At 55.5% G+C, this 25,625-nt stretch overlaps 1 protein-coding gene across 1 annotated transcript; it reads right to left on the bottom strand.

Annotated features, from left to right (window-relative positions):
• Positions 1–214: 214 nt before the first annotated feature.
• Positions 215–19,493, bottom strand: NPHP4 (nephrocystin 4). Its single transcript, XM_062507541.1, has 28 exons — positions 19,356–19,493; positions 18,360–18,491; positions 16,467–16,639; positions 16,073–16,137; positions 15,653–15,808; positions 14,775–14,911; positions 13,907–14,073; positions 13,698–13,824; positions 12,074–12,247; positions 11,821–11,950; positions 9,534–9,580; positions 8,642–8,832; positions 8,348–8,539; positions 7,575–7,759; positions 7,167–7,327; positions 6,584–6,764; positions 5,612–5,728; positions 5,345–5,424; positions 4,967–5,184; positions 4,686–4,875; positions 4,474–4,557; positions 4,222–4,378; positions 3,827–3,912; positions 2,865–2,950; positions 2,612–2,783; positions 1,881–2,060; positions 940–1,083; positions 215–775 (listed from the first exon to the last, which is right to left on the bottom strand). Exons 1-28 carry the CDS (start codon positions 19,491–19,493, stop codon positions 635–637), a joined length of 4,011 nt encoding a protein of 1,336 aa, XP_062363525.1. The 3' UTR covers positions 215–634.
• Between the last annotated feature and the right edge of the window lie 6,132 nt (positions 19,494–25,625).

Here is a 25,625-nt window from a genome sequence, read left to right as displayed (position 1 = left end):
ACAGCATTTCCAGAGCTGGTGGGCTGCCCTATCCTCCCAGTCCCACTCACAGTCCCTGCTCTGACCCCCAGGATGCTCCAGGGGATGGGGGTGACACAGGGCACCTCCAGGACTTATCTCCACAGGACAAGGCTGCTGCAGATTTCCACCTCCCCAGGAAGAAAATGCTGCCACACTCTTGACAGTTGTGCTCAGCAATTTTTATGGATCAAGGATGAGTAAAAAGTATCAAAACTCCCATAGAACTGCCTTAATGTGTACAAAACTCACCGTTGAATACAAAATACTTTAAAAATACTCCGCAGAATCAAATCTGCAAACTTTTCAAGTTAAAAAAAGATTCAAAGTGCCTAAAATATCATCACACTTAAAAATACAGATCCTGCAGTCACAAAGTGCCATAACAAACACATCCACTCATCTCATTTTGTGTGGATGGAGCTACACGGCAGCACCAGCACTCACAGCAACGCCTGGGGATCCCATTGACACAGACACCAGCCTGGCAAGGTGACAGCCTGGGGACAGGGGTCATGACCACCCTCAGACAGACACAGGCACCCCTGAGGCGGTGCTGATGAAGCTGCTGGGCTGGCACAGGAACCTGCAGCTTTGCAGTGACGGGCAGGCTGCCTCACTGGTACAGGACCTTCACGCAGAATGTCTCCTCGTTCTTGTCCTCGTGGTCATTGATGTGAATCAGGATCTCCTCCTCCCCCACAGTCTGGCTCGGGGCGAAGCGCAGACCTATGGTGTACACCTCCCCTCCGGCCACCTGCAGGAGAGAGGGCCAGAGGAGGCAGCAGCACCTGGCCAGGCCCCTTCATGTGCCCATCTTCCTCTGGCCAGAGTGGCCCTCAAGGCTAGCAACCACCCAGCATTGCCAGGTCTGCCCAGACGAGGGGCCTGACAAGGAGAGTGCTGGCAGCAGGACATTACCTCGAAGGAATCTTCCTTGAACTGCAGCAGGTCGGGGCGGTTGGTGCATAGGAAGTAGAGCCGGGGTGAGGGGTAGGGGTTGGTGTAGGTGATGCGCTTGTTGCAGCCTTTCCCACCTCCCGCAGGCAGAGAGATCTCAAAGGCCTGTGGGGCAAGCAGGGACCGTGGCAAGGTGGCACAGATAGCAGGGTGGGCAGCAGCAACAATAGGAACTCCCCCAAACCCACCACACAGAACTGCCTCCCACACACTGCCCTCCCCTCCCACACCTCACATCTGCTCTGCCAGACAGCAGAAAGAACCCAGCTTCGATCAAAAGGAGTAACAATTAATTACAAGTGCAAAGGACAAAGGGCTGGGAGAGCAGCAGAGACTAGCCAGCTCCTTCACATTCCCAGGAAAAGCTGTGGTGCTCAGATAACTAGATGGACTTGATGACCCTGAACAGCCCCTTGCAGCCCCAACTACTCTGATTCTCTTAACACCCCACAGCACAAGCAGCATGTGGCATGACCATGGGGCATCGGTGTAAATGCCAATCTGAACCTTTCCCAGGATCAAGGGGTTCAGGAAAACATTTTTAGAAGGAACACATTAGCCAGGAAATCTCATTTTCTGTCTTTGAGGCAAGGCCTCTGCCAGCACAGCGCTAATCGAAAGCAGCATGCTGCAGCTCTAATTTCACAACTGGGAATACTTCCGAGCTGCTGCTCCTCAGCGTGGGGCTGCCTCCAAAACAGCCTAAAAGACATTTTACCAGGGGCTTCAGTGAGATTATTCAAGTACCCCAAGGGCTAAATGTGTGTTTATGGTGGCAAGTGCCAAAAAAAACACAGATGGAAAGAGACGAAGAAGCAGGAGACAGCCCCAAGTTATTGGCTGAACTGCAACCACTGATCTAGTGCCATCACCACGTTTCGCAGTGGCGAGAGCTGCCATACCTTGGAGATGAGAGGCTGCCTGCAGGACAGGCAGAGCAGCCAGGAGGACACCAGCTGGTGGGACTCCACATCCACCAGGTTGAGGTAGATGAACTTGCTCCCAGCCCGCCGTGGCCTCACACCGATGTATAGGTCCTGAATGCCATTGGCAGGGAGGAGGAAGGCACTGCTGGGATCCACCTGTGGAACAACACCTGGAGGTACAGCCACCCACAACAGCTGATCACAGCCCTGAAAAGTCCAGCTTGGAGCATCAATTAGACCCCATTGCTCTTAAAAACCTGTACCCCCTATTCTGCCACTGCTGAATCCCATACCCCTCAGCCCCAGGAATACTCTGGGACTAATTCATGTCAGGAAGGAGAAGAGCCACTCAGGAACATCCAGGGCCTCCCCAGCCTACGGGTTCCACCACACAGGCTTTGCCTGGGGAGCTTTTGCCTTTCCTTTATAGGACAGCAATGGAATTTTTTCTGCCTTTTATTATTCACATTTCCAATTACGGACAAACGAATTCTAAAGAAATTGAGAGTCTTCAGACAGTCTCATTAACACAGATAATTTGCCCTCCGGGGTTTCGCGCCAATGATCCTACACATGACAGCTCTAATCAAAAGATAATTATCACAAACGCTTTACGGCTCTTGGATGTTCACAAATCCATGTGGGTTGCCTTTTGCTTTCTGGAGGGGGTTTCTCTGGGCTGACCCTCAGCCCACCACGGGGGTTACCTCCAGCTCCTGGGGGTGGGAGGTGAAGGCCTGCACCCTCCGTGGGGCTGCAGTGCCACGCAGCAGCAGGGAGAGGCGAGTGAGCTGCCCGGCCGTGCAGGCGACGTCCAGGCGCTGCAGCGAGTGCAGGTAGAACTGCCAGATCTGGACAGGTGCTGCCAGCCAGGCGTCCCTGTGCACAGACAGACAGACAGGGCTTGCCATATACCATGGGAGTCAACATTCCCCACCCTTTTGAGGTCCTGCTACTTACGTATAAATAGCAACAAAGAATTTTTTGATCTGCGGGCTTGGTCCTCCGGCTACTTTGAGGAAGATGTCCTGTGGCTCACCAGGCCCCTGCATAGACAACAGAGCATTGTCGCAGCAGTTGACCAGCTAATGAAGACCCCAGGGGAGTCTTCCCATTAATGGGGGAACTACCACCATCTCCCTTATGAAAGCAGATGTTTCAGTACCTTGTTAAACAATGTTATTAAGTTATTATACAGTTTGGCTGAGCTCTCCCAGTATTTTTAATTACAAAAGAGGATACAAATGAGTATCGCATTCCAGGTCTGTATCTGTAATCAAATTTTGGCAAATTTTCTGCAAGTTTTATAACAAGCCCTAATCCAATTACCATACTAACTCATTTCCACAACAGCAATTAGCAACTATCCCTAGTCGCCATTCACATGGACATGCCCAAGCTTATTTTTCCCTTCCACCCCGTCCTGTTGTGGAGCCAGCCCAGGAGAGCCTCCTGCTTGGGGAGGGAGTGGGATGGTTCAGGGCTGGGCATGGAGCTGCCCCACTACCCCAGCATCCTTCAGCAGGGACAGGCTTTGCCGTGCACCCCAAGGACACACTGTCCCACCACGCGCTGCCAACGCCTGCGGATACCCCGAGCAGCAGGAAGGTCTATCCCAGCCCAACAAAAGGCTGCTTTCCCCCAGCGTCTGAATCATCTGGTACTTGCTCAAAAGAACAAGTGAGCACAGGCTGCTGCATGATGCGATAAGGGGCAACGCTCAGCCTCCCCCGCCAAAATAATGCAGCTCCTTTTAATTGGGAATAAAAAGCAAATGCAGCTTCATCGCTGCCACTGTGTCACTGCCACAGGCTGGTACACAGAGATGCTCTGTGGCTGCACCCACATCGGCAGCTCTCTGCCAACCCAAACAATCTGCAGGAGAAGGACGCAAGGAACAGCAATGCCAAAGTATAACATACCAAGGATTTGGTTTCACAAATTATGTCGGGGTCACTGCAGCGAACAAACATCTCAGGCTGCCCGCCCGACACCCCCACAGGCGTGCCTGTGGACAAGGGACAAGGAAACCACCTTCAACATTTCCTCTATCTGTGCCTCCCTCCTGCACCCCACACAGCTGCACACAGAACCCCTCACTCTAGACTACAGCAAACCACATGGGTGTAGGGAATTCAGGTTGAAGTTAACAGAGAAAGATGGATGGAGAGCAAGCGAGGAGCCCAGGGCCATGAAGGGGTGAGGAAGCAACAATGTGTTCCCTAGATGCTGCTGTGCCTCCTGAAAGGCTCCATGAACTATGGATGTTGACTAACGGGGAAGAGCCCAAGCCCCGCCAGGCACGCCACGGACTCACCAGGGAGGGTGTGCCAGGGAGGCAGCCTAATGGTTTTCTTCAGGAAGGTGAGCTCTGGGTGGTAGAAGCGGAAGGTCTGGTCCACCACATGGGGCTGTGGCTCCACTTTCACCCGCAGGAGTGCAATGGGCTTTCCCCCGCTCACCTGGAAGGAGACCTGTCCCGGGGGCCAGCAGGAGAGGGATGGCGTTTTCCAGTGATTCTGCTCCTCCCACACAGCCCCTCAAGCAGTGTTTCACCTGACTCCCTAACCTGGATGAGCTTTGACTGCTTGGCCCCACTCTTCCCAAGGGAGTGAGCATTCTCACTGGCACCAGTGCCCAGCCCAGCCGGCCCCTGCAGGATGAAAGAGTGAGTTCCCTCAGGGCACAGCAGCTCCTGCTGCTCCCCATGGCTGTTCCAGCCTGTTCTGCATTGGCAACACTTTGTACCAGGATCAGCTCAAAACAGGGGCCCATGCCTACCTGTGCTGCAACCACAGCGGGGTCTGCAGAGAAGGTCTGGTATTTGAAGGGGATGTGGACAGTCTCACTGGGGCGCAGGTAGACCTGAGGCTTGAGGTCATCACTGAGATGGAACATATCCTCTTCCACCGGTGTAACACTCTTTGTCAGCTCCTTGAAGTGACGCCACTCCCTTGGGTCCAGTATGACACTGGGGCAGGGAGCAGCAGAGGTGCTGGTGAGGACTGGGAGGGAGCTGGTACCACCCTGGCATCTTCCCACACACACAGGGGAGCCCCCACCTGAGCTCAGGGTTGTCGACATCGATGGTCACGGTGTGCTGGATGCCGTATGGGTTCTTCAAGGCGAACTCGAAGAACTCAGCTGTCCCCAGCACAGCATGGACAGTGTGGGTGGCTGTGATGGCCTGGCTGAGCATCTGGTAGATGCTCTCTCCCTTGATATGATCCCGGTAGGCATCGATGACCTGCAGGTCCCAGGCATGCTGCTTTGGCCAGCCCTGCCAGGAGAGAAGGGACCATAAGCCCAGAGACACCACAGGGGTCTGGCCCTACACCCTCCTGCCATCAGCACCCTCATGCAGCCACACCACTGCCATGTGCTGCAGCCAGTGGGTGGACATGGCCTTGCTGAGGGTGATCAGAGGGAGCCAGGCTCACTTCTGGCCGGCGACTGCGCAGCGCGGCCTCCAGCTCACTGTCCACATCCACCAGCCTCCGTGCCCATGCTGTCCGCCTGCCTGTGGGGAGAGACCACCATGGCACCAAGGAAGGACCCCCCTGATACTGCAGCCCCCAAGAGCTCCGCAATACTGCTGGAAAGGAGAGCAACAGAGGGGGCAGCTGACCCACAGCTGGCACTGCAGCAACAGAGACCCTGCCCACCTCAACCCACAGGGGGATAGGCCAGGCCCCAGCAGGACTCACCACCAGGAGTGTTCAGGGAGCACCAGTTAACACCTGGGGTGATGACAGTGCTGTCTGGTGCAGTGACAATGCGGGAGTGGGATGGCAGCTGCCCTGGGGTCTCCTCACATGGGTGACCTGCCACAAGCAAAGACAGGAGTGAGTGGAAACCATCCATTTTCATTGTTATAAAATCTACTGCAAATTTTTACCTCCCTGCAGCTCTGTTCAGCCAATTTACATGAGCAAGAGGCAATATCTGGAAACTAGTGATGCCCTAAGAGCCCCACACACTCCCCAGAGCCTGTTCTGTCACACAGTCACCTGCCTAGGGATGGAGCAGCACAGAAAGCAAACACCATCCTGAGCCCCTCACCAGCTCCTGCTTTTATTTCTGTGTTCTGCCTCCCACACCATGACCACATGCTGCTGCATTTCTCCACTCCCAGAAAGGCTGTGCCAAGTGGAGCCACATAAGGCTGTAAACCCACCAGGTATTTGCCTAGCCTATACATCCTGTCCCCATCCTTCAGGAAAGGGTACCAAGCTTTGCCATCCTCTTTCTAACAGTATTTTGAAATTAAAAAAAAAAAAAAACAAAAAGAGGATGGGAAAAACACCGATCAAAGGGCAGCTGCTGTTCTGGCACAGCAGCTCTAGGTCTTCCTCCCTCTTCTTTGTCACCTTGCGAGTTAAACCACTCCCTGGGTTGTGGATCTCAGATTCTCCTTCCCAGGAGCTTATCGGCCCTTTGCAGGCAAAGTATGGAAATGACAATTTAAGATATCTTATACGGAGCTAATCTCTCCTCTGGAGATAAGATTTTAAAACCTGGAGTCACTGCACATTTATAGGACACAGAATTAAATACATTAAATAAAAGCAGCCAGCAGGTTCTGGGAAGGATGACATCCCCACTAGCCTGGATCTCACTCAGGTACAGCCCCGCACACGCTGCCAGGGCTTTGGGCCACACGAGCAGTGGGTTCTCACCAACATTGGCCAGGCAGAGGTGGAGGCGGCCCCTCACAGCCACACGGACACCGAGGGGCCGCAGGGCGCCGTGCCGCAAAGCCTCCCGGCCCATCACCGTCCCGTCAGGCTCGTACTCAGTCGTGGCCACCTCCAGCTCGTGGTAGGTCCTGACGGCCACCTGGCCCTGGCGCAGCAGGGGCTGGGGACAAGGCAAAGACAGACAAGGCACAATGAGTTACTGAGGAGTCTGGCCCGCAGGGGCCAAGGGGTCTGGGTATGAATGGCACTGGATGTCCTGGCTCTGTCGGACTTAGTGCTAGAATACTGCCAGAGCTCCAGGGAAGGGTGAAGAAAGTTAATGCTTTGTCATCACTTTGGAGGAAAAGATAACAAATCCTGTGATTAGGGACTTGTCAAGCTGACACCAGACTCAGTTACAGAAGGGCTGACAGCATCTCCACTACTGAAGACACAAGGACAATGCAACAGCATCTCAACACAGGACCAAAGGGAGAGCAGGGCTCTTCCCTAGCACTCCACAGATGCAGAGGGCTCTTCGGCATTACCAGCCATGGGAAAAGACCTTCAATCCAACCAATACCTCCAGTTTAATGGCAGCAGACCCAACATGGAGCAGGGAGTCTCCATCCCAGATGTCAACCTGGAGGCTGTGCTCTGCCAGGTACCGCAGGAACCAGCGCTGCTCCCCAGGCCGCAGGAAAGCTGGATCCACCATGTACTTCAGCTGCAAGCCTGGTGGTCCTGCAAGACACCACACTGTCACAGACATGGCCACTTGGCTGGGTGGGAAGCCTCAATGTGCACCTCATACAACTGACACTCTGTGTTCTACTTCAAACACTGGATGTTTTGAATGTTTTTCATGATATGCAAACCAGTAGAGGTTTGCTATTAACAGACACCAGCCCATCCCTTGGGCCAGAGGCAAGCTCTCATCCACCCAACAGAAGAGGAGCAGCCACACACGGATGCTAAAAGCAGAACTTACTGTTTAGGGTCCCATCCTCATTGACACGGACAAGGAGCTGCGCTGGCACAGCCAGCCCGGCAGCCAGCCCCCCGTCTGTGCTGACCAGCTGCAGCCGGGGTGTGGTGACTGGTGGGAAACGGTAGAACTGGAAGGTGAGGAAGACAGTCCTCGGCCACAGCCCCTCCGCACTGCCCTGGGCATCCCTTGAGGAGAGAGAGGGGTTGGGGTTACTTGCAGCATGGCACTGCCACTCTGTCACCAGCTCCTTGTGCATTTGGCACATGCCAAGAGGCAGAAGAGCGAGAGAAGATTGGTAGCATCACAAGCATTTGGACTTTTCTGAAGACAGCGGCCATACGGTTTGCCTTAACTTTCCAAAAAGCTTCGCAATTCCAGCTGTCTCCTGCCATATGCTGTGATGGAAGTGCCCAGCAAAGGCAGCATGTTACCTTCCCACAGCACACTGCCAGCCACGGAAAAAACAGAAGCTGGGCCTTATTCAGCCAAAGCTACCCCTTGGGTGCCAACTTTTCCAACTCCATTTGCATTTCTGGAGGAACCCTGCATTAATGAGCCCTGACATCACATTGTGGCTCATGGATCCAACTTAAAATAACTGGATTATGACTTAAAAGTGCCCAGGAAGGACAAAAGCAGGTGCTAAAAGAAGAGGCGCCTCTGCAAGGATGCCTCCTGCCCAAGCAGGGAAGAGGTTTGACAGAACTTGGGAAGGACTCTGCCCAGGAGGCCTTTGGGATCTGCCCACACAAGACCATGAGCTGCCATCCCACCTGCCAAAAGCCAGGAACTGCAGGATTATTTCATTGCCTTGCAGAGGGTCAGCTTCCTCCAGCCGCAGGTTGAAGCTGCCCAGCTCCACTGGCTCTGAGATTTCCACTGGCTCCTGGTTGCGGTCCAGGATGTCTGGAACTCCAGCAGCGTGCAGGCGTGCCAGCGCAGCACGAGAGAGGGACACATGGGAACTGACAGAGAAATAGGGGTGAGCTCCACAAAAGAGGCCATAGGGATCCTGGCAGGGCAGGTGATGGGGCCACAGGAGCCTAGGGAGGGCAGCTGAGCATCACCTGCATGCCTGCAGTCCCACAGGAGCCATGGGCAGCTGCAGTGGGGTGAAGGGTAGCGCCTGCAGCTGGTCACTGGCACAGGGCTCTGCATCCGGCGAGCCCAGGTTGGCCTCCAGGTGGGTGATGCCCCCATCCTGCTGCAGGGTCTGGCCTGTGTCCCGTGGTGAGGCCACGAGCTGGGACACCGACAGCTGGTGAGAGAGTGGCAAGCATGAACATAGCACCACAGTCCCAAGGCAGCCCCCTGAGGCAACCCTTGCAGCAAGCTGAGCCAGCAGCTCCTCTGTGCTAAAGGAGTCAAGCCACAACGTGCACCAGTGTTGTCATTCCACCAAGAACTGGTACAACTTGGCCACACAAGGGTTTGCACCTCCACTGCCATTGCCCTGCTGCTCGCTCTCTGGCAAGAAGAGGGATGAGCACATGCAGCAGTAAGATCAAACTGCTTAATGTGGCCTTATGAGGCATTTCATTTCATCAAAAATATTTGCGTGCGTTGATTCCTGCATCAAGATATAAAACAGCATAAAGAGGGCTCTCAGTATTCACAGTTCTCCTTAAATCCTGGGAGCTCTACACAAACAAACCATGTGTCACTGTCAGCACATACCCGGGACAACAGCACCCAGCAAATCTGGGTTGTCAAAAACCAGAGCTGCCCTCACTCCTAGGGTGTGAAAAGAGCACAGGGAACCTCTCCCAGCAGCATATCACAGGCAGGAGCTGGTTTGCTGCCTGGAAGAGGTGGAGTTGAGGACGCTTGGTGCCTCTTGGCTGCAGCAGACAGGAAAACAGGCAGGGGATAGGTCAAGAAGCACATCCTACATGTGGGCCATCCCCTGGCGAATGCTGCTGCCCACCACCCTCATCCACTGGTGCACGTGACACTTACCCCTGGTCTCCGTGGGGAGACTGGCACTCGCCGTGGGGTTGACACTCCTGTGGAGAGGGACAGGAGAGATGCTGTAGAGGAGCCATCACCCTCAGGCCCCATAACTGCAGCTGCACCCACTGTCACCAAATCTGCCCTGTCCTCCCACCAGCCCTTTCCCATTTTAGAGGTGAAGGCAGCGCAGTGAACCAGCTTACCATCACCCAAACCCTTCTATTGACTTATTTCCCAATAAGACTGCTGCTTGGGGGTTAACACAGCACATCTCCAGATCCATCCATTATTTTGCTGTAAATCAGGCTAACTCTGCCACAAACAGCAGCTCCCCCAATCCCTTACAGCACCACAGTGCCCCATGGCCACGCAGTGCTGCCTAAGTGGGATGCTTAATGATACGTGAAAGTTTTAGGATACTTAAGGTTTTCATCACTTCAGTTATTTTTTGTCACTCCCTTCAACTGCTCGAGCATTTGTGCCCTGAAACGGTGGGAGCTTTATTGTGTTTATATTCAGCTGCTCTCTCATGCCGGCACAGCTGAGCTTGCTGCACCGTAGAGCCACGGGTCCTTCACAGCAGAGCAGGGGCACAGATGTTCCATCTCTGCATCCACGTGATGCTGAGACCTTAATTTGCTTTCCCCCACCACATATATCCCAGCTATTTCATGCTGGCTGCTGCGTAAAGGAAACCACCCCATCTCTCTCATGCCTAAAATACTGTTTCCTTCCAGTTAGGATGGCTTTGGCTGGCATTAAGAAGAGGATGGACACATATAGCAGCAACACCAGCATCTGAGCTGACAGAAGAAGCTCTTGGCCCATCCTGGGCCAGGCAGCAGCATGTTTCTCAACAGAGCTCTACAAAAAGTTAACCCAATAGTCTCTTCAGCACCTTGGAACTCAGGCTGCAGGAGCACAGCTCTGGGACCACCACTGCACTTGCAAGCTCTCCCTGGTGCCATAAGCCCCCTGGAGCCAGGAAATGCCAGGGAGTTTGTCCCTGAAAATTGATGGGAATCTCCCCCCACCAGGGACAGGGCCCACAGCCCAGCACACTCCCCCAAGCCAGAGCACTCCAGACCACCACCCGGTTGGAAGCTCAGTGTCAGTACTTGCCTCTCTCTCCCCTTACCACACCACAACTCCATCAGCATCTCAACCACCTACAGCTGAAAGGCACCAGGAAAAACTTTTCAAGCAGCACCAGGAAGGTATCAGTCATGATGCAGCCTCTGCTGCAGGGAGGTGAACCCCACATAACCCCAATATCACCAGACCCCTTCACCTCCACCTAAAGCTTTCCTCTCCAAAGCCCCTCCCAGCAGCAATCCTGGCTCCTTGCTAGCAGAAACACAGGATTTGTCACAGCAAAGCCATGGTGACACTGCCATCTTGTGGAAGACACCACAGCACTGGAGCTGGCACGGAACAGCAAGCCACCATAATGGGCATTTGCTTGGCCCGGGGGGTGGCACCAAGTGGCTCATTAGAGAGCTGGGGAGATCTGACACACACTGAAAAAAGCTGCCTGGGGTCCAATGCATCACCCTGTCCAAAGCATCACCCCGAGACACAGCTGAGACCCCAGCAGGACCATATTGCAAAGAAAGGGGAGTTTGCTTCCCACTAATCACAAAAGGGGGATGAGAGAGAAAAAACCCAAAGAGGATTTTTAGGAAGACAGTGCATGGACACAACCTCATGCCCAAACCCAAGCCCACAGCATTTTTCCTTCCATCACCAATAAAGCGGAGGAGTGCTGGAACCCCAACCACACGGCCCCCCAAACTATAGACAGATGCACCTGTGCACATGCTGCTTGCTCTTCCCCAGCAAGGCACTAGCACATCCTGCATACATCAACCCAACCCAGGCTGCTGACACACTCCCTCAGTGGTGGTACAAACAGATTACTTTTCCCCAGCCTATGACTGGCATCTCTCTTGTCCCCATGTCTGGAGAGACTCTGAGTCCAGAGAGAGGAGCAGCAGTACCCGCAGCAAGAATGTGCTACTGGTGTGGCCACTGCACCTGGTGACCTGGAATGGGAGTGGGCTGGGGCAGTGCTGGCAACCCCTAAGGATTTTGCACAAGGTTCAGCAATATCATCACTTGGGAATTTTGCAAGTTAAAAAGTAAGAGCTGAATTCAACTTGACAAAAACTTGCTTCACTCCAGTAATTCATAACTAGCTTGCTGAAACTCACTGAAATCTTGTTTTCTCTCCCGAGCAGACACCAGTGCCACACGCTATATTTTAAATGTCAGCGATCTGGAAAACACTCACTCAGCGATGGCGTAGGAGGCTGCTTCAACTCGTCCCTGTCTTTACATAGGATCTCCGCAGCAGTTACAAGATGTTCTTCCGAATCAGTGGAAACATGGAATTGGACAGTCCCAGACTCCACGTGCTTCCCCTGAAGTTGGCAATAAAAACGTTTTCAGACGGTGTGTTACACGCAGCCTCCCTCGTGCCTCCGACAGCAGCTCCCTCACCCCGACACCGGAGGCAAAGCTGCCAGTGGCCAGCACAGCCTTACCTGCTGGGAGTTCAGTGGGGTCCGGTAGACCAAGGTTTGGTAGGGGCCACGGCGAGCGCCACCACGCAGGGGCAGGACCACGTCCGTGTCACCGGTGCCCGGAACAGGGCTCCAGACAGCCCAGCGCACCGAGCGCATGTCAGCCACCTCACTGCGGGCACTGCCGGACAGGGCCTGGGGGTGGGGGAGCACAGTGAGCACCAGGCAGCCCCACCTCACTGCCGGGGCTGGGAACGGGTGCTGCCAGACAGGCACTGGCTCTCACATCCCACCACGCCTCCTCACACCCGGCTCTGGCATCACAGAAGCCACTGCTTTTCATCCCGTTCTGAAGACATTTCACCTTCCAGGACCTTATGCCTGTAACCCCTCCCTCAAGCAGCCACACGAAGGGATATGTGTTGGACTCCTATCGCTGGCAGAGGGGAAAGGTTTCCACTTACCCAGTGCATCCACTGCCTCTCTCAAACCAAAGGACAGGCACGGAAAGGAGAGGGCTCTGCCAGTACCCACCATCCCCCTCACAGCTAATTATGGCGCTGAGGACAAGGACAAGGTGATCAGCTTTGCAAGCAGCTTTAGGATTAACCCCTCTGCCCCCGGGCTGCACCACAGGGACTGGCTCCACTGCTGCCCCAGACAGCACTCCCCACAGAGCCAAACGGATCTGCCTCTGGACCCCCAAATCTCCATGGAACCCTGGGCCTCAACTTTCCAACTGAGCTGTACCCAACAACTTCCAACAGCACAGCTAAGCATCTCCCTTCTCCGTACAAATCCCTCTTGTCTAGCACATGCATCCTGCCTTAAAAATACCCATTTCTCCCACTTTGGGTCTGGACAGCTTAATAAGAGGCATTTGCTATATTTTCAATGAATATCTTAGCAGGATGATTAAAGCCTCCTAAAAAACACTTGGCCATCAATTCAGCCAGCCAGGAGCTGATGGCTCCAACAGCACAAGGTGTCTGGAGGGGATACACAGTACTCATTGAGCTGGGTTTAACCTGCAGAAAGGTTAAACTAAGATGTGAGTAAACAATCAGTAAGTAGGTGAAAGTATATTGACTGCAGAGACCAGAGATTTCTCCTGCCTTTACAGTTTGAGAATGTCAGGCTGAAGCACCCAGAAAAACCTCAGCATTCACAGTAAAACAAAAAAAAAAACAAAAACAAACCAAAAAAAAAAAAAAAAAAAAAAAAAAAAAAACAGGACAGGTTAAACTCACTTCAGCATAAATGCCAAAGTCCAAAGAAATGCCTTTTTGATATTACAAAAAGAGCTGAAATTTTCCAAATTAGCTTGTCAGAACACTATGGGAATGCTGCAGGCTACATTCCTCCATCTCCATATAAACAGTGGAGAAATGGAACCACATGTAATTAAAATAATTCACCAAGCCATGCAGGTTGCTTTGTGCAGTGCTGTGGAAGGCACCCACACACTTTGCAGGGCCCTGCATTACACAGCATAGCCATACAACAAGGAGCTACTATGACTTAGAGAAGCAGGATGGTGAAACAGGGGCTGAGGAAGGAGCTCCTCAGCAGGGCTCACTCCTCCAGAATGGATCCCTGCTCTTTCACAGGCACAGAGACAAGGCACACACACTCTCAGCCCTACCTTCCCACCAGCTCTCCCCATGCTGCAGAAGACATATTCCAGCTGGAAGCAGACCTCGAAAGCTGGGTGAGGAACCATTTCACTCAGCTGGATGCGGCTCCTCAGCACAAGGGCTTGACCTGCACCCCTGTGCAGGATGGAGAAATGGTTGTGGGAGATATCCGAGGCAGGAGGGAAGCAGCACTGGCAGCAGAGAGGCTCCCCCTTACCTGGCTCCAGAGCTGGGCACCCTCTGGCAGCCACCTGGTGACAATTCCACGTCTGGAACCAGCACGACAACCTGCGGTGCCCGGACGAAGCGCAGGCCATTGTGGACACCAATGTGCAGCCGCCGCTCCCGAACCACCACCTCTTCACCATCTGGAGCCGTGTTAGCCTGTGACAGGAATGTTTTCCACTTTGGGCAGCATTCCCTGTGCTGACCACAGCCAGAAGAATTCAGGCAACCCTTTAGAAACTCGAGAAGCAGGACCTATTCCCCCAGCAGATGATAGATATTAAAATATTTTGTCTTTATGGCAGAGTTGGAGCAAATCTGGCAAGAAAGGACTCAGCCAGTGGCCACTAAAGAGATGGACTCAATACACACTGCATCTCATCTCTGCATTTCCCACAGCAAAGCAATCCCAAATTCTGCTTATGACTGTCTGGATGTTCAAAACAAAGCCCACACAGAGCACACATGAACTAATCCAATAGGGAAACAAGCTAAATGCTTTCACAGAAAAAAAAAAAAAAATGGAGACTCCAAGAGAAACAAATGCATGAATATCACTTATCTGGCACTTTTCACCCCACTCATAATTCCAGACATGAGAATTACTGCTCTACACTGTGCCTTCCCCAGTCCCAACCACATTGGCAGTACCTAGAATCATGGAATCACAGAATGGTTGGGGTTGAAAGAGATCTTAAGCATTAACTTGTTGCACCCTCTACCATGGGACATCTTCTACTAGAGCAGGTTGCTCCAAGCCCCATCCAACGTGGCCTTGGACATTTCCAGGGATGGGATAGCCACAGCTTCTCTGGGCAACCTGTGCCAGGGTTTCACCACCCTCAGAGCACTCTACTTACCTGAAGTAAGCGATCGCTGTTCAGTAAATCCAACAGCTCCTCCTCAAACTCCTCCAGGGAAGGGTACAACCGGATGAAAAGCCGCTCCAGATAGCAGGTGACAGTCTTCATCAGCCGGGGCTTCTGCAAGCAGTCATCTGAAAGACAAGGTGGTGGCCACAGGTTTCCCAAGCAAACAGAAAGCCACCAGTGCTGTGCTGGGTGCTCTGCAGTGCCAGCAGTGGCACTGCCCACTCAGCTTTGAGCATGGGCCTGAACACCTGCAGGGACTCAGCTGCTTTCAAGACCTTGCTCAGCTTCAGTACCAACAGTTACTACCCCAAAGCCATCAGCAGTAGGTTTTCCAGGCAGGAAGCTGAAGAATAACTAGGCTGCAGAACTGTGAGGAGTTTTTTGCCCTCTGAATCTTCAGCACACGTATTTTAATTCCAGAAGCTCAAAGGGAAATGTGCCATAAGAAGAGATTAACAAAAGCCGAGCAGGCAAGAGCTCATCCCCCCAAACCTGCCAGGCCCCAGCGATGTTGGACTTGCCTCTGAGGAGTTTAAACAAGCTGCAAAAGTGGTTTCTAAGATTCCACTGAACGACTGTAATTAAACCAACCATCACTTATCCCTAGCAGCTTCCCAGAAGGAAAGCAATTAACGGACAGGGAACTGACTGAGCCATTCTGACAGATTCCAGACTGAGTTCTGAGCATGAAGGCTGTGGCCCCACACAGGGGAGATGCTCTTGAGAAGGACAGACACTGCAGAGAAACCACTGTGCTCCCACAAATCCCATCCCAGTGCCCTGCCCAACCTGACCACAGCCTCCCAGGGACCCACTGCCTTAAAGCAGGAGCAGCACATGCAGCAGGAAAGGGAAAGAGCCCTTACTTGCATCTCCACGTGCCGGCAGCAAACCAGGAACAGTCTGCAGCCCAGATATCAGCAGGTTTTCAGGAAGGAGGTGAAATATTGCCTCCAGGGGCTGGTGGGACTTCAGGGCATACTGCAGGTGGCTCTTCTCCATTACTGTCATGTATTTATTCTCTGAAGAAAACAAAACATCCCAAAATGATCAAAACTGAGGAGATAGCTTCACAGCCCCAATGTTGAATGAATCATTATCTGTGAATACATGTGCTAGGAGCAAAGAAAAACCTGTGTTTGCCCAGCCAAGCTATTCCCAGCTGGAAGTAAGGCACATCCACTGAGCAGTACAGGGCATGGACCACGTCTCACATCAAGACACATACAACACACATTTGGGTAAGAGAAGCCGCCAAGAAGGGACCATGTCTGGCTGCTGCTTACTTTCCACAGGGTCCTGGAAGCGTGGGTGCAGTAAGGCACGTGGCGTCCCATGGTACAGCTTCAGCCTGAAAGCAAAGAGCACATGTGCAGCAGCCAGTAAATCCACCCTGAAGCACATCTTCATCTTCCACAAAGCCCCTGCTCAGCAGCAAAACCCACTCAACCCATGCTGGAAAAACCCTGTCCTTTAGAGAAGGGACAGGCATCCCTTCCAAACTCATCACTGCTTCCCCAGAGTGAAGAATTCCAGGATTCTAAATGCTGTCTCGGTTTCTGCAGCCCTAGGACCACCCTTCCCTGCCCCCAACCCCTCCCCCCCCCCCCCCAGAGGAGCCATGCATGTTGCCACCTCAATTCCTAGTGTGACCTGTCACACAGCAGCAGGGGAACCTACGCTCTGTCCTCAGTGGCTGGGTTTGTCACCTCTGACCCGCCATGAAAGAGGGGGATGGTTCCAAAGCCGCAGGAAAGATGCTGAGAGCTCCCATCCCCTTTCCCAGCTGTCATTACCACTTCCACAACAGCAGCAATGCCAGGGTGGTTCAAGGAGGTGTGGAAATAAACAACCTAGGACAAGAAAGGAAAAAGATGGACTATTTCAGAGCTGGCAGTGGCAGCTGCAGGCAGAGCAATGTCTGTTATGCTGGGACACTCAGTGGCACAACCAGAACATCCAATAAAACTTCCAGACAGAAGTTAATGGCAAATTACTTCTGGCTACAAAGTTTAATGGCAAATTACTGCTACAAAATCTCAGCCCTTAAGTCTCAAGCAACGCATTTTCTAGAGCAACTCACAGGCTGTAGACCCCAAATGCGTGGGGCTTCAATGCATCCGAGTTACAGCATTAGAGCAGGAAAAAGGAGCCAGAAACCTTCCTGGGGAGGGACATGGGAATAGCCTGCACCTAAGGGCAGAAGGGGACAGGACACAGGTCACCTCCCCAGGACCCAGAATTTAAAGCTAGGTTAATCTTTCTATTAAAAACTCATTGCCAGTGTTTCAGCGAAAATGTTTTCTGCAATCTGGACTGTCAGGAACGAATAACAGATAAACACATTCCCACATCAAGCCTGGGATATAAATCATTATTCCATTAGCCTTTATTGCAAGGTGCTGGATTAACAACCTGACTGCTGTGCCTGAAGAGCAAGGCTCACCCGGCAAAGGCACAGGGAGCCCTGACAGGGGATCCCCTGTGCCACTGAGCTTGAGGGCCCCTCCTGAATGCCAGCATTCACATTTCTGTCACTGCATTCCTCTCCCCTAGACCCTGAGGACAAAACCCACCACACATCCCTGTCCTCACACCTTCCCTGCTCTGGTGAGGCTGGTGAGCATGCACACAGTACACGCAGGCAGAGGAGTAGCGACTTTCCTCCCTGCCTGTCACAAATCAATTCCAGCTCCACCTGAATTGTTCCTAACATTGAGCTGCTGACTTTCCCACAGTTGGAAGATCCCACCCCGCATGCAGATCACCCGTCCTCTGTTAGACCTCAAGCCCTGCAGCTGCATGGACAGGCAACGCAGTTCAGCCACCACAGAGAGGCTGTAAAACAGTCCCCCAACACCCCAAAACCCTGACAACTGCTCCCAACCACATGGCAAACACCCAGGAAGCCTGCAGATGCTGGGAACGTATTTGGAAAAGCAGCTCCTCCCAGCATTCAACTCTCTGCCCTAGTTTTAATCCAACCCTCTTCAAAACAAGCCTGGGAGGGACAGTATTGAAACACTAGGGAGAGAAGCGCACATGCCAACACCCTTCAATGTCACTGTTGATGACAGAGTAAAGGAAGGAAGAGAACGGGGCTGAGCTGTGCTGCACTTCACCTGTGGCACTGAGGAGCTCCTGGGAACAGGAGCTATGAATTGGAAAACATAGGTCATGCTACAGGGCAGCAGGATCTCCCCATTTAGGGATATTTGCTAGTATCAGCGGCAGATGGACGCACGGCTTTGGGAGAGTTCAGTTCCCAGATAAGGAGAAAGAAGCGCTGTGCAGGAGGGTGGGCAGCTGCTCCTTCCCTTCCTTCCCACTTGTGGGGGAACACTGCTCTCTGTCGCCAGCTCCGAACACAGCAGGTGGCACACGGTGGCACATCACTGTTCCCACGGTGGCACCAGCCTCAGAGGAAACTCAGCACCCCAGTTCCCCCAATAAACCACACACAAAGCTTAATAAATAGGCAGTGTCTGGGATGCACCCTGGGTAAAAGGTCAGGAAGCACTGGGATGGGAAAGGATTTGGTTCTATGTTCCCCAGACCCTTGGCAGCCCCCACCTCATTGAACGTCGCCCTGGCTGAGCGCGGTGGGGCAGCGCTGGCAGCTCGCCAGCTGCTCCTCCACGTCTTCCCAAAGAAGTGGTGGTAGGTGGCATCAAAAAGGGAGAGGCGCAGCTGGTACTTGGTTCCCTGCAAGGCACAACGCACCAGCTTTGGGGACACTCGGGGACAGGTAAGCTCAGCATCCCCAAAGCTCAGAACACACTCTGGTAAGAGAGATTATTCCCGTTTTTTAAGGGATGCCCAAATAAAGCACATGGCCACAGACAGCTTCATGCATTGCTACAGAACCTGCCTCCAATCCAGAGGCTGATGGAGCAAAGGAAAAGTGTGAAAATTGAGCATTATGCACAGAATATAGAGGCAATTAATGTTAAAGTGCTATCCAGAAAAATTAATTTAAATATACTTACCTAAACTAACAAAAAACAAAATGAAAAATTAATTAAATGCTAACTCAGATTTACAGGTAATAAGGCATGGGACTGAAACAACTTTGTGCTTCTGGGAGATTTCCAGTTAGTTCCTCCCAAAACCACCTTGTTTTAAAAGCCACCATTGGGAGCTCAGGCCCACACACATGGACATGAATGCTGAAAGGGGCTTAGAAAAAAAATGGTGGGTGACTTTGTAAATCCACAGAAAGTGAGAGAATACAGGGGCGGGGGAAGGGGGTATGCTTAAAGAGGAGCAATTTAAGTTTGATCTTAGGGATAAATTCCTCCTTGTTAGGATAGTGGGGCACGGGCACAGGTCATCCAGAGCAACTGCAGCTGCTCCATCCCTGGAAGAGTTCAAAGCCAGCAGGTTGGAGAGGGCAACCTGGTCTAGTGGAAAGCAGCCCTACCCATAACAGGAGGGTGGAAGGAGATGATTTGTAAGGTCCCTTCCAACCCAAACTATTTCATGATTCTATGAATAGTGAGACTCGGCATAAACAACGTGCGCAGCAAGATATTGCCAGGGTCCCGTCGCGGGACCGATCGCCCCTACCTGGGAGAGGGCAGCGCCGTGCAGGTACTTGAGGACGCAGCGGAACGCGGTGGAGCGGGGCGGGGGCCGGGCCCGGGCCCGCTGCGGGTGCGGCGGCAGCGGCAGGTGCTGCCGGAACACCCGTTCCCACTCACCCATCGCCTCCCGGGGGTCGCCGCTGCCTCTCGGCGCCAACTACGGCGGGCGCGGGGCTGGAGCACCTGGAGACACGCATCGTGCGGGAACACACCACACGGACCCCGCACAGCCAGCACACACAACCCCGCGCAACAAACACACGTGGGTGGGGACGGCCCGGCTCGTACCCGCCTGGCGACGCACACGGGTCCAGCCAGGGCAGGGCCGGCCCGCGGCCGCCCATCCACGGGATCCCGGTACGCGGGAGCGGGACTAGAACCGGCCCGGTCCCTCTGCGCCCACACCCCCCCGCTCACTCACCGCGCCCCGACGCCATCTTCACGGGCCCAACCAACCGTGCCCCGGCCCGGGGGTGGGGAAATGGATGCGCTGCCGCCGCTCGCCGCCCCGCCCCCCACCTCCTGCGGCCCATCCCCGACGGAAAGCAGTGGCAGTCTGCGTCGAAACGATCCCGGAGCGATCCCGCACCGCGCGGGACGCGGCGGCAGGACGGAAGCGGCGGCGGCAGCGGCGGCCGCCCCCTCCAGCGCAAGTGGTCGCGCCCGGCTCAGCAGCGGGTTACTAGGGCGATGGTGCCGCACCGCGCGGGGCGGGTCCTCGCGCTGGACCCGGCCGCTCTGCCGCCAATAGGGACGGAGCGGCGCTCTCGTCATTTGCATGCGGCGCGAGAGGCGGGCGGTGCGGCCAATGGGCGGTGGGACGGGCGGGGCCAGGCGCGGCGGGGCGGGGCCGCCCCCCACGAGGGCGGGCGGCGGAGCGGCGGGAGCGGCGGACGCGGGACAGGTGCGGAGGCGCGGGGGGAGCGGGGCCGGGGCCGGGGCCGGGGCCGGGGCCGGGGCCGGGGCCGGGCGAGGGCGGTAGAACCGGGCAGGGCCGCTCTCAGGGCTACGGGCGAGGTCACCCCGCCGCACGCCCCTCCCGACGCTCCCTTGTGCGGAGAGAGGGGCCCTCGCCCCGCCGCCTGCTCTCGGCCCAGTGGGACCCTGGGCTGTGGGGGGATGGACGGAGGTTGGCTGTCCCTTCGTTCCCACAGCAGGGTGAGGTAAACACTGTTCGTGATGCTCCGGTGGTATGCGGCCTGTCACCGTACACCGGGAGTGACAGGGCAGGAGTCCCGGTGACACGGTGTGAGCCGCCGGCAAAGCCCCAGTGACACGGGGGTGGGAATATTGGAGCCGATTTGCGCGCAGTGAGTCAAACGCCGCGGTTCTGTCAGTTTGCTGCCGTTTCTTAGTTCGTTCCTTGTCTCAATTTGCTGCGGTAACTGGAGGGCTGCGGATGGAAGGAGCCCCGAGCCCTGTGGCAGGTCCCTGGTCCCCTCGCAGCCCAGGTGCTGCTGCTGCTGCCTCACCATTTCTTCTGCGAGGCCCGAAGCTCGCGAGCCTCTGTCTCGCCAGCCTCCATTTTTTGGGGGCTGTTTTCCTCGTGATGGGGATCCCCGTAGGCCCCCTGCCCGTTCAGCCTATGGCTGGCACGGGACTGCTAGTGCGGGCACCACAGGCTCTCATCCAGGTGAGATGTGGTCTGTGCTGCTGACAAGTGTGGGCAGGGTACACAGCCTGCTTCCCAAAACCACAGGTTTCTTCCCCAAGTGTTGCTGGGAGCCTCGGCGCAGCACCGTGGGTGAGTGCCAGAGCAAGCTGGGCGATCTGTATCCAGTCTCTATCACATCCCCTGTACAGGCCTGTTGCATATATTCAGTGATTTTCCAGCTGGTGAGCAGCAAACGCCTCTACATGGAACTGCCAACGGCAGATTCAAGAGAGCGGCTGGTTTTATTAGTTATTACTATTACTGTTTTGATTAGGAGGGTGGCAGAGCCAGCTGTCACCTCCCCCTCATGGCCTGCGGGTCTGTGGGTCAGATGCATCATGGAGCGGGAGCAGATCAACTTGGCACATGGCTCCCACCATCTGTGGGGGTAGCAAAGCCACTGATGGGCTGTTGCTGGGAACATCCCCAAAGGGGATGGGGTTTATGACCTTCTCTACCTGTTACTGGCTGTTCCTGGAGCTGCTGTGGCATGGAAGGCAGGCAGTCTGCTGGGATGACCCACCCTGGCAGTGCTGAGTGGTCCCTGCCAGTGTCAGCATGGTTTGGAGCAGGCAGTGTGCTTATTGGCCCCATCACTGCCAGGACTGCGCTGAAATGGCAGAGGAAGTGCCAAGATGCTGCCATGAAGCTGAACAGGACTCGGCTGAGGGAAAGGACCCAGGTTTGCCTGATTTATAGCTGCCAGAGAGAGCACCACTGCATGAGCAGCCTGTCCCAAACCCCTTTTCGCTGGCTTGGCCTCTAGTTTTCCTGTTAGATCCAGCTGCATTGGTGTTATTATTGCTGCGGGATCAGTTGCGCTGCCACAGGGACCAGCCTGCTCCAGTTACTGAGGTGGCATGCTCCGGGGTGTTTCTTTTGCCCAAGATAGCCAAAAAGCCAAAGGCAGTGAGAAGGCGTGATAGGCGCGAGGAGGATGGGTGGCCAGTGGCAGAACGAGGAAGCCGGGTGACCCTGGTGCTGGAGGCAGCCCCGCAGCATCACTGCCGACTCTATATTTGATTATTTTAAGAGAAACACGCCCGGCTCGATTTAAGGCAGCGACGATGCAGCTCCTGCTCAGACTGCCCGTGGCCCCGGACGAGCCTTCCCCCGCCTGAGCTGCGCAGGGGCGGCTGGTGGCAGCCGCTCACTCGCCCACGCGCTGCCGGTGCCGGGCTGCGGCGCCGACACGGTTAAGGCACCGGCGGGATCGGGAGCCGGCTGCAGCCACCGGCGGAGCCAAACTTGCCGAGTCAGGATGTGAGAGCGGCAGGGACGGCTCTGCAGCATCCTTGGGTACTGTCGCATCCCGGGGCGCAGAGGGCTCGGCTTCCCTCTCTGCCAGACGCCTTTTCCCGGGGACAGAGCGGGAATGGGGTAGGAACCGTCATCCGCTGCGTTTGCCGCCGGCTGTAGCAGCTGCTCTGCGCCGGCACCGGCGCTGCTTCCCGAGACCCGCGGAGCCCGCAGACCGCCGGCAGCCGGCTTTGACTCATTGCCTTGTGCCTCCCGACCGCGCATCGCCCTCCGTCCGAGCACCTGAGACAGGTAGGTGCGGTGCTGAGCGCCCGCGGCGCCGCGGCCGTGGCTCGGCCGGGGCTCAGCCGTGCCTGGCTGGCAGCCACGGCGTAGCAGGGAGGTGGCAGTGTCACACCGCAGGGACCCGCGGGCAGCCCGATGGACCCCGGTACTTTGGCTCTGGTGTACGTGACGGCAGAGCCGGAATAACCTCGACCGAGGCGCTAAAAGCGCGTGCTTTTGGGCTGTGTCATTGACTCGGGCAGCTGAGCAGCGCCGATGCGGGCGCTTCGGTGGTCACGGGCGACCTCACGTGTCGCAGCTGAGTCCCGAGTGTCCGCCTGCCTCGTTGTCGTGATGATGGGCTGGGGAAGGCGCGGGAGCCCGCCCGGGCGGCCAGAGGGGCCCGGTGGGCTGGGAGATGCTGCGCCGCAACAGAGGCTCCCGGGCCAAAGGAAGGGGCAGGGCTGCTGCTCTGCGGATCCCTGCGGCGCCGGTGCAGCCAGGGGAGGGGGGGGCACGGGACCAGCACGGGGCATGAGCGCAGAGGTGACGGCAGGAGGTGGCAGGAGGTGCCGAGGCGACAGAGTAGGGCAGCGTGAGTCACTGAGCTAAAGTCACCTTCCCCGCGGCGTGGAGGGGGGTATTTGCTGCAGACACAGTGAAAAAGCGAGGGAAATATAGGGACAGGCACCTGGCATGAGGAGATGCTCCCTGCGACATTACCTGCATCCGTCATCTGACTTGGGCAGGATGCTGGGCTTCCCAGGGCAAAGGTCCCCCAGCTCTCCGTGCCCCGGGGCCTCACCCTTGAAGGATCATGCTCACCAGAAGCAGCAGTTTCATCCCTACATTGACATTAATTCCATGTCCACTTTTACCCACTCCTACTCTAATGGCAGCATGTCTGGCAGGCTGCAGTATGTAGTCCCCTCCCATGCTGGCCCAGCTCCCAGGGGCTTCCCAGCCATAAACCATCTATGTTGCAGCACCCACACTCCTGTACCCCACTGTGCTGCCAGGGATGAGAATGGACCTTGGTGTGAGCCCAGATCATGAGGGTGTCCTTCACCTGGCTCCTGGGTGCATCCTGCAGAAGAAAACACTTTTCTTCCCTCTTGGGCCACTACTGAAACTCCTGCAGTTGGAGACTCACAGCTGAGTTGTTCCATGAGGAAGCTGGAGGTGCAGGAGCAGTCTCAGGGAAGCACCAAGCTGCTGACAGAGAGGGGATTGGACTTTTGGCAGTGTCTTTGGCTCAGCAGGATGAATTGGCCCCAAAGGCTGTGGCACTTTGGCTTCTCAGAGTGCAGAGCTCTGACCATGTACCCGTGGTCTAGCTGTGCTTGCCAGCAAAGTCCCCCTAGCACTGCCGGACACTTCCCAGCCACTGCGCTTGGTCCACACAGCATTGCTGAGAGGCAACAGGGAAGGGGCATCAGGTTCTGCTGAAAGTCGTACAGATCTGAGCTCCTGGCACCACAGCTCCTGGAATATGCAATCAGCCAGTCCTGAGCCACGGAGGAATCCGGGATTGTGTCAGTGCAAGCAAGGAGCTGCATGGCTGCACTGGGACACGGGGGGGTCTGCTGTCCCCCCCCTGCAGGCGTCCCCCAGCTTCCCTCAGCTTTGTTTTGCCACCACTAGCCAAGCGACATTGAGCTGGCATGAGCTCGCAGGACAGTGCCCGGCCGGTGGCTGCTGCTGACCCGGCGGTGCTGGGTGTTGCTGCTGGGCGAGGCCGCGGGGGCTGCGGAGCCAACACTCGCAGCACCCGGGAGAAGCCGGGGGGGGTCCACAAGGGCTTGGGGGCGGCTGAGCCGGGTCCTGGTTGTAGGGCTCGGCAGGATCCTGCGCCGGGCTCGGGTCAGTGCTGCGGGTTCGGGAGAGGGCGGCTCCCTTCTGACTTCTAGAAAATAAACTCGGATTTTACTGAGTCTGCCTGAGCTCCGGCTTCAGCGCGGCTGTGGCCAAAGGAGATGCACTCCTGCAGCGCTCAGGAGGAGGGCGATGGGGATCTGTGCCGGGAGCTGCGGTGGGCGGGTGGGCGGCTCCGCGGGGATGGGCTCGGCTGCCGCAGCCGCTGCCATTGGGCTGCGTGGGCTGCAGGGGCTGCGCCGGGATGCAGGCACGCCGGGCCGGGACGCCGGAGGGATGCAGGATGCTGGCACACTATGCTGGGATGCAAGAGGGGTGGAGGATGTGGATGCAGGATGCAATATGCAGGCACACTGTGCCGGGGTGCAGGATGCAGGCATGCTGTGCCAGAATGCGGGAGGGATACAGGATGCAGGCATGCTGTGCCAGGATGCAGGTGGGATGTGTGCCAGGACATGACTACACTGTGTAAGGCCATACTCCTGCTGAGCCCAGGGCAGTCGGGAGGAAGCCTGGAGATCTCTCAGTCCCCATCTGGGAAACAGCAGCTTGTGATCTGCAGTGTAAAGATGGCATCTCACCAGCCTAAAGAAAGATGGGATAAATTTAAATCCCAGCCCCAGTTCTGTAGGGAAGTGTCATTGTTTTCTGTGCTACTGGAAACTGCTGACAGTGTTGCAGGAGCAGGAACACAGCTCTCAGGGAGTCATGTTGGATGCTTCTGGCATTGGGACAGGGACAAGGAGAGTCAGGGGTGCCTGGGGGTGAACCCTCCTTTCCATTGGAGCTCACTCACCCCTGTGCACACAGTCATATGTGGGCTGTAGGAAAAGACAGACTGTTTTCGTCCCTTTAGCTTGTCCCAATCAGAGGGACCCTCAAGGACAGCTCCAGGGTTTTCAGAACATTTCATTTTTCAGGCCCATGTTTCCCCACCATTTCCTGAGATCTGGGGACCCACAGAAGTTTGGAGAGAGCAGCCAAGCTGGGAAGTCAGAAGGGATGGGGCGAGATGGTTTTGGAATCAGTGGGTCAGGGTGTGAACCCCAGGGTCTGAGGCTGGCAGAGCTGCTGTGCCCACACTGCTGCCAATGCCACAAGCCCATCCGGCTTGAGATCTCCTGCAACAGGAAGCGCTGTCATGCGCGTGCCCCGAAAAGCTCATTTCTTCCTCTTTTCCTCTTCCCCTGGTAGGGGTGA

This window comes from Cinclus cinclus, chromosome 23 (assembly GCF_963662255.1).
Source record: "Cinclus cinclus chromosome 23, bCinCin1.1, whole genome shotgun sequence".
Taxonomy (NCBI): Eukaryota; Metazoa; Chordata; class Aves; order Passeriformes; family Cinclidae; genus Cinclus; species Cinclus cinclus.
Note: the sequence above shows the minus strand (reverse complement) of the source record. Positions and strands in the feature narration are given on the sequence as shown.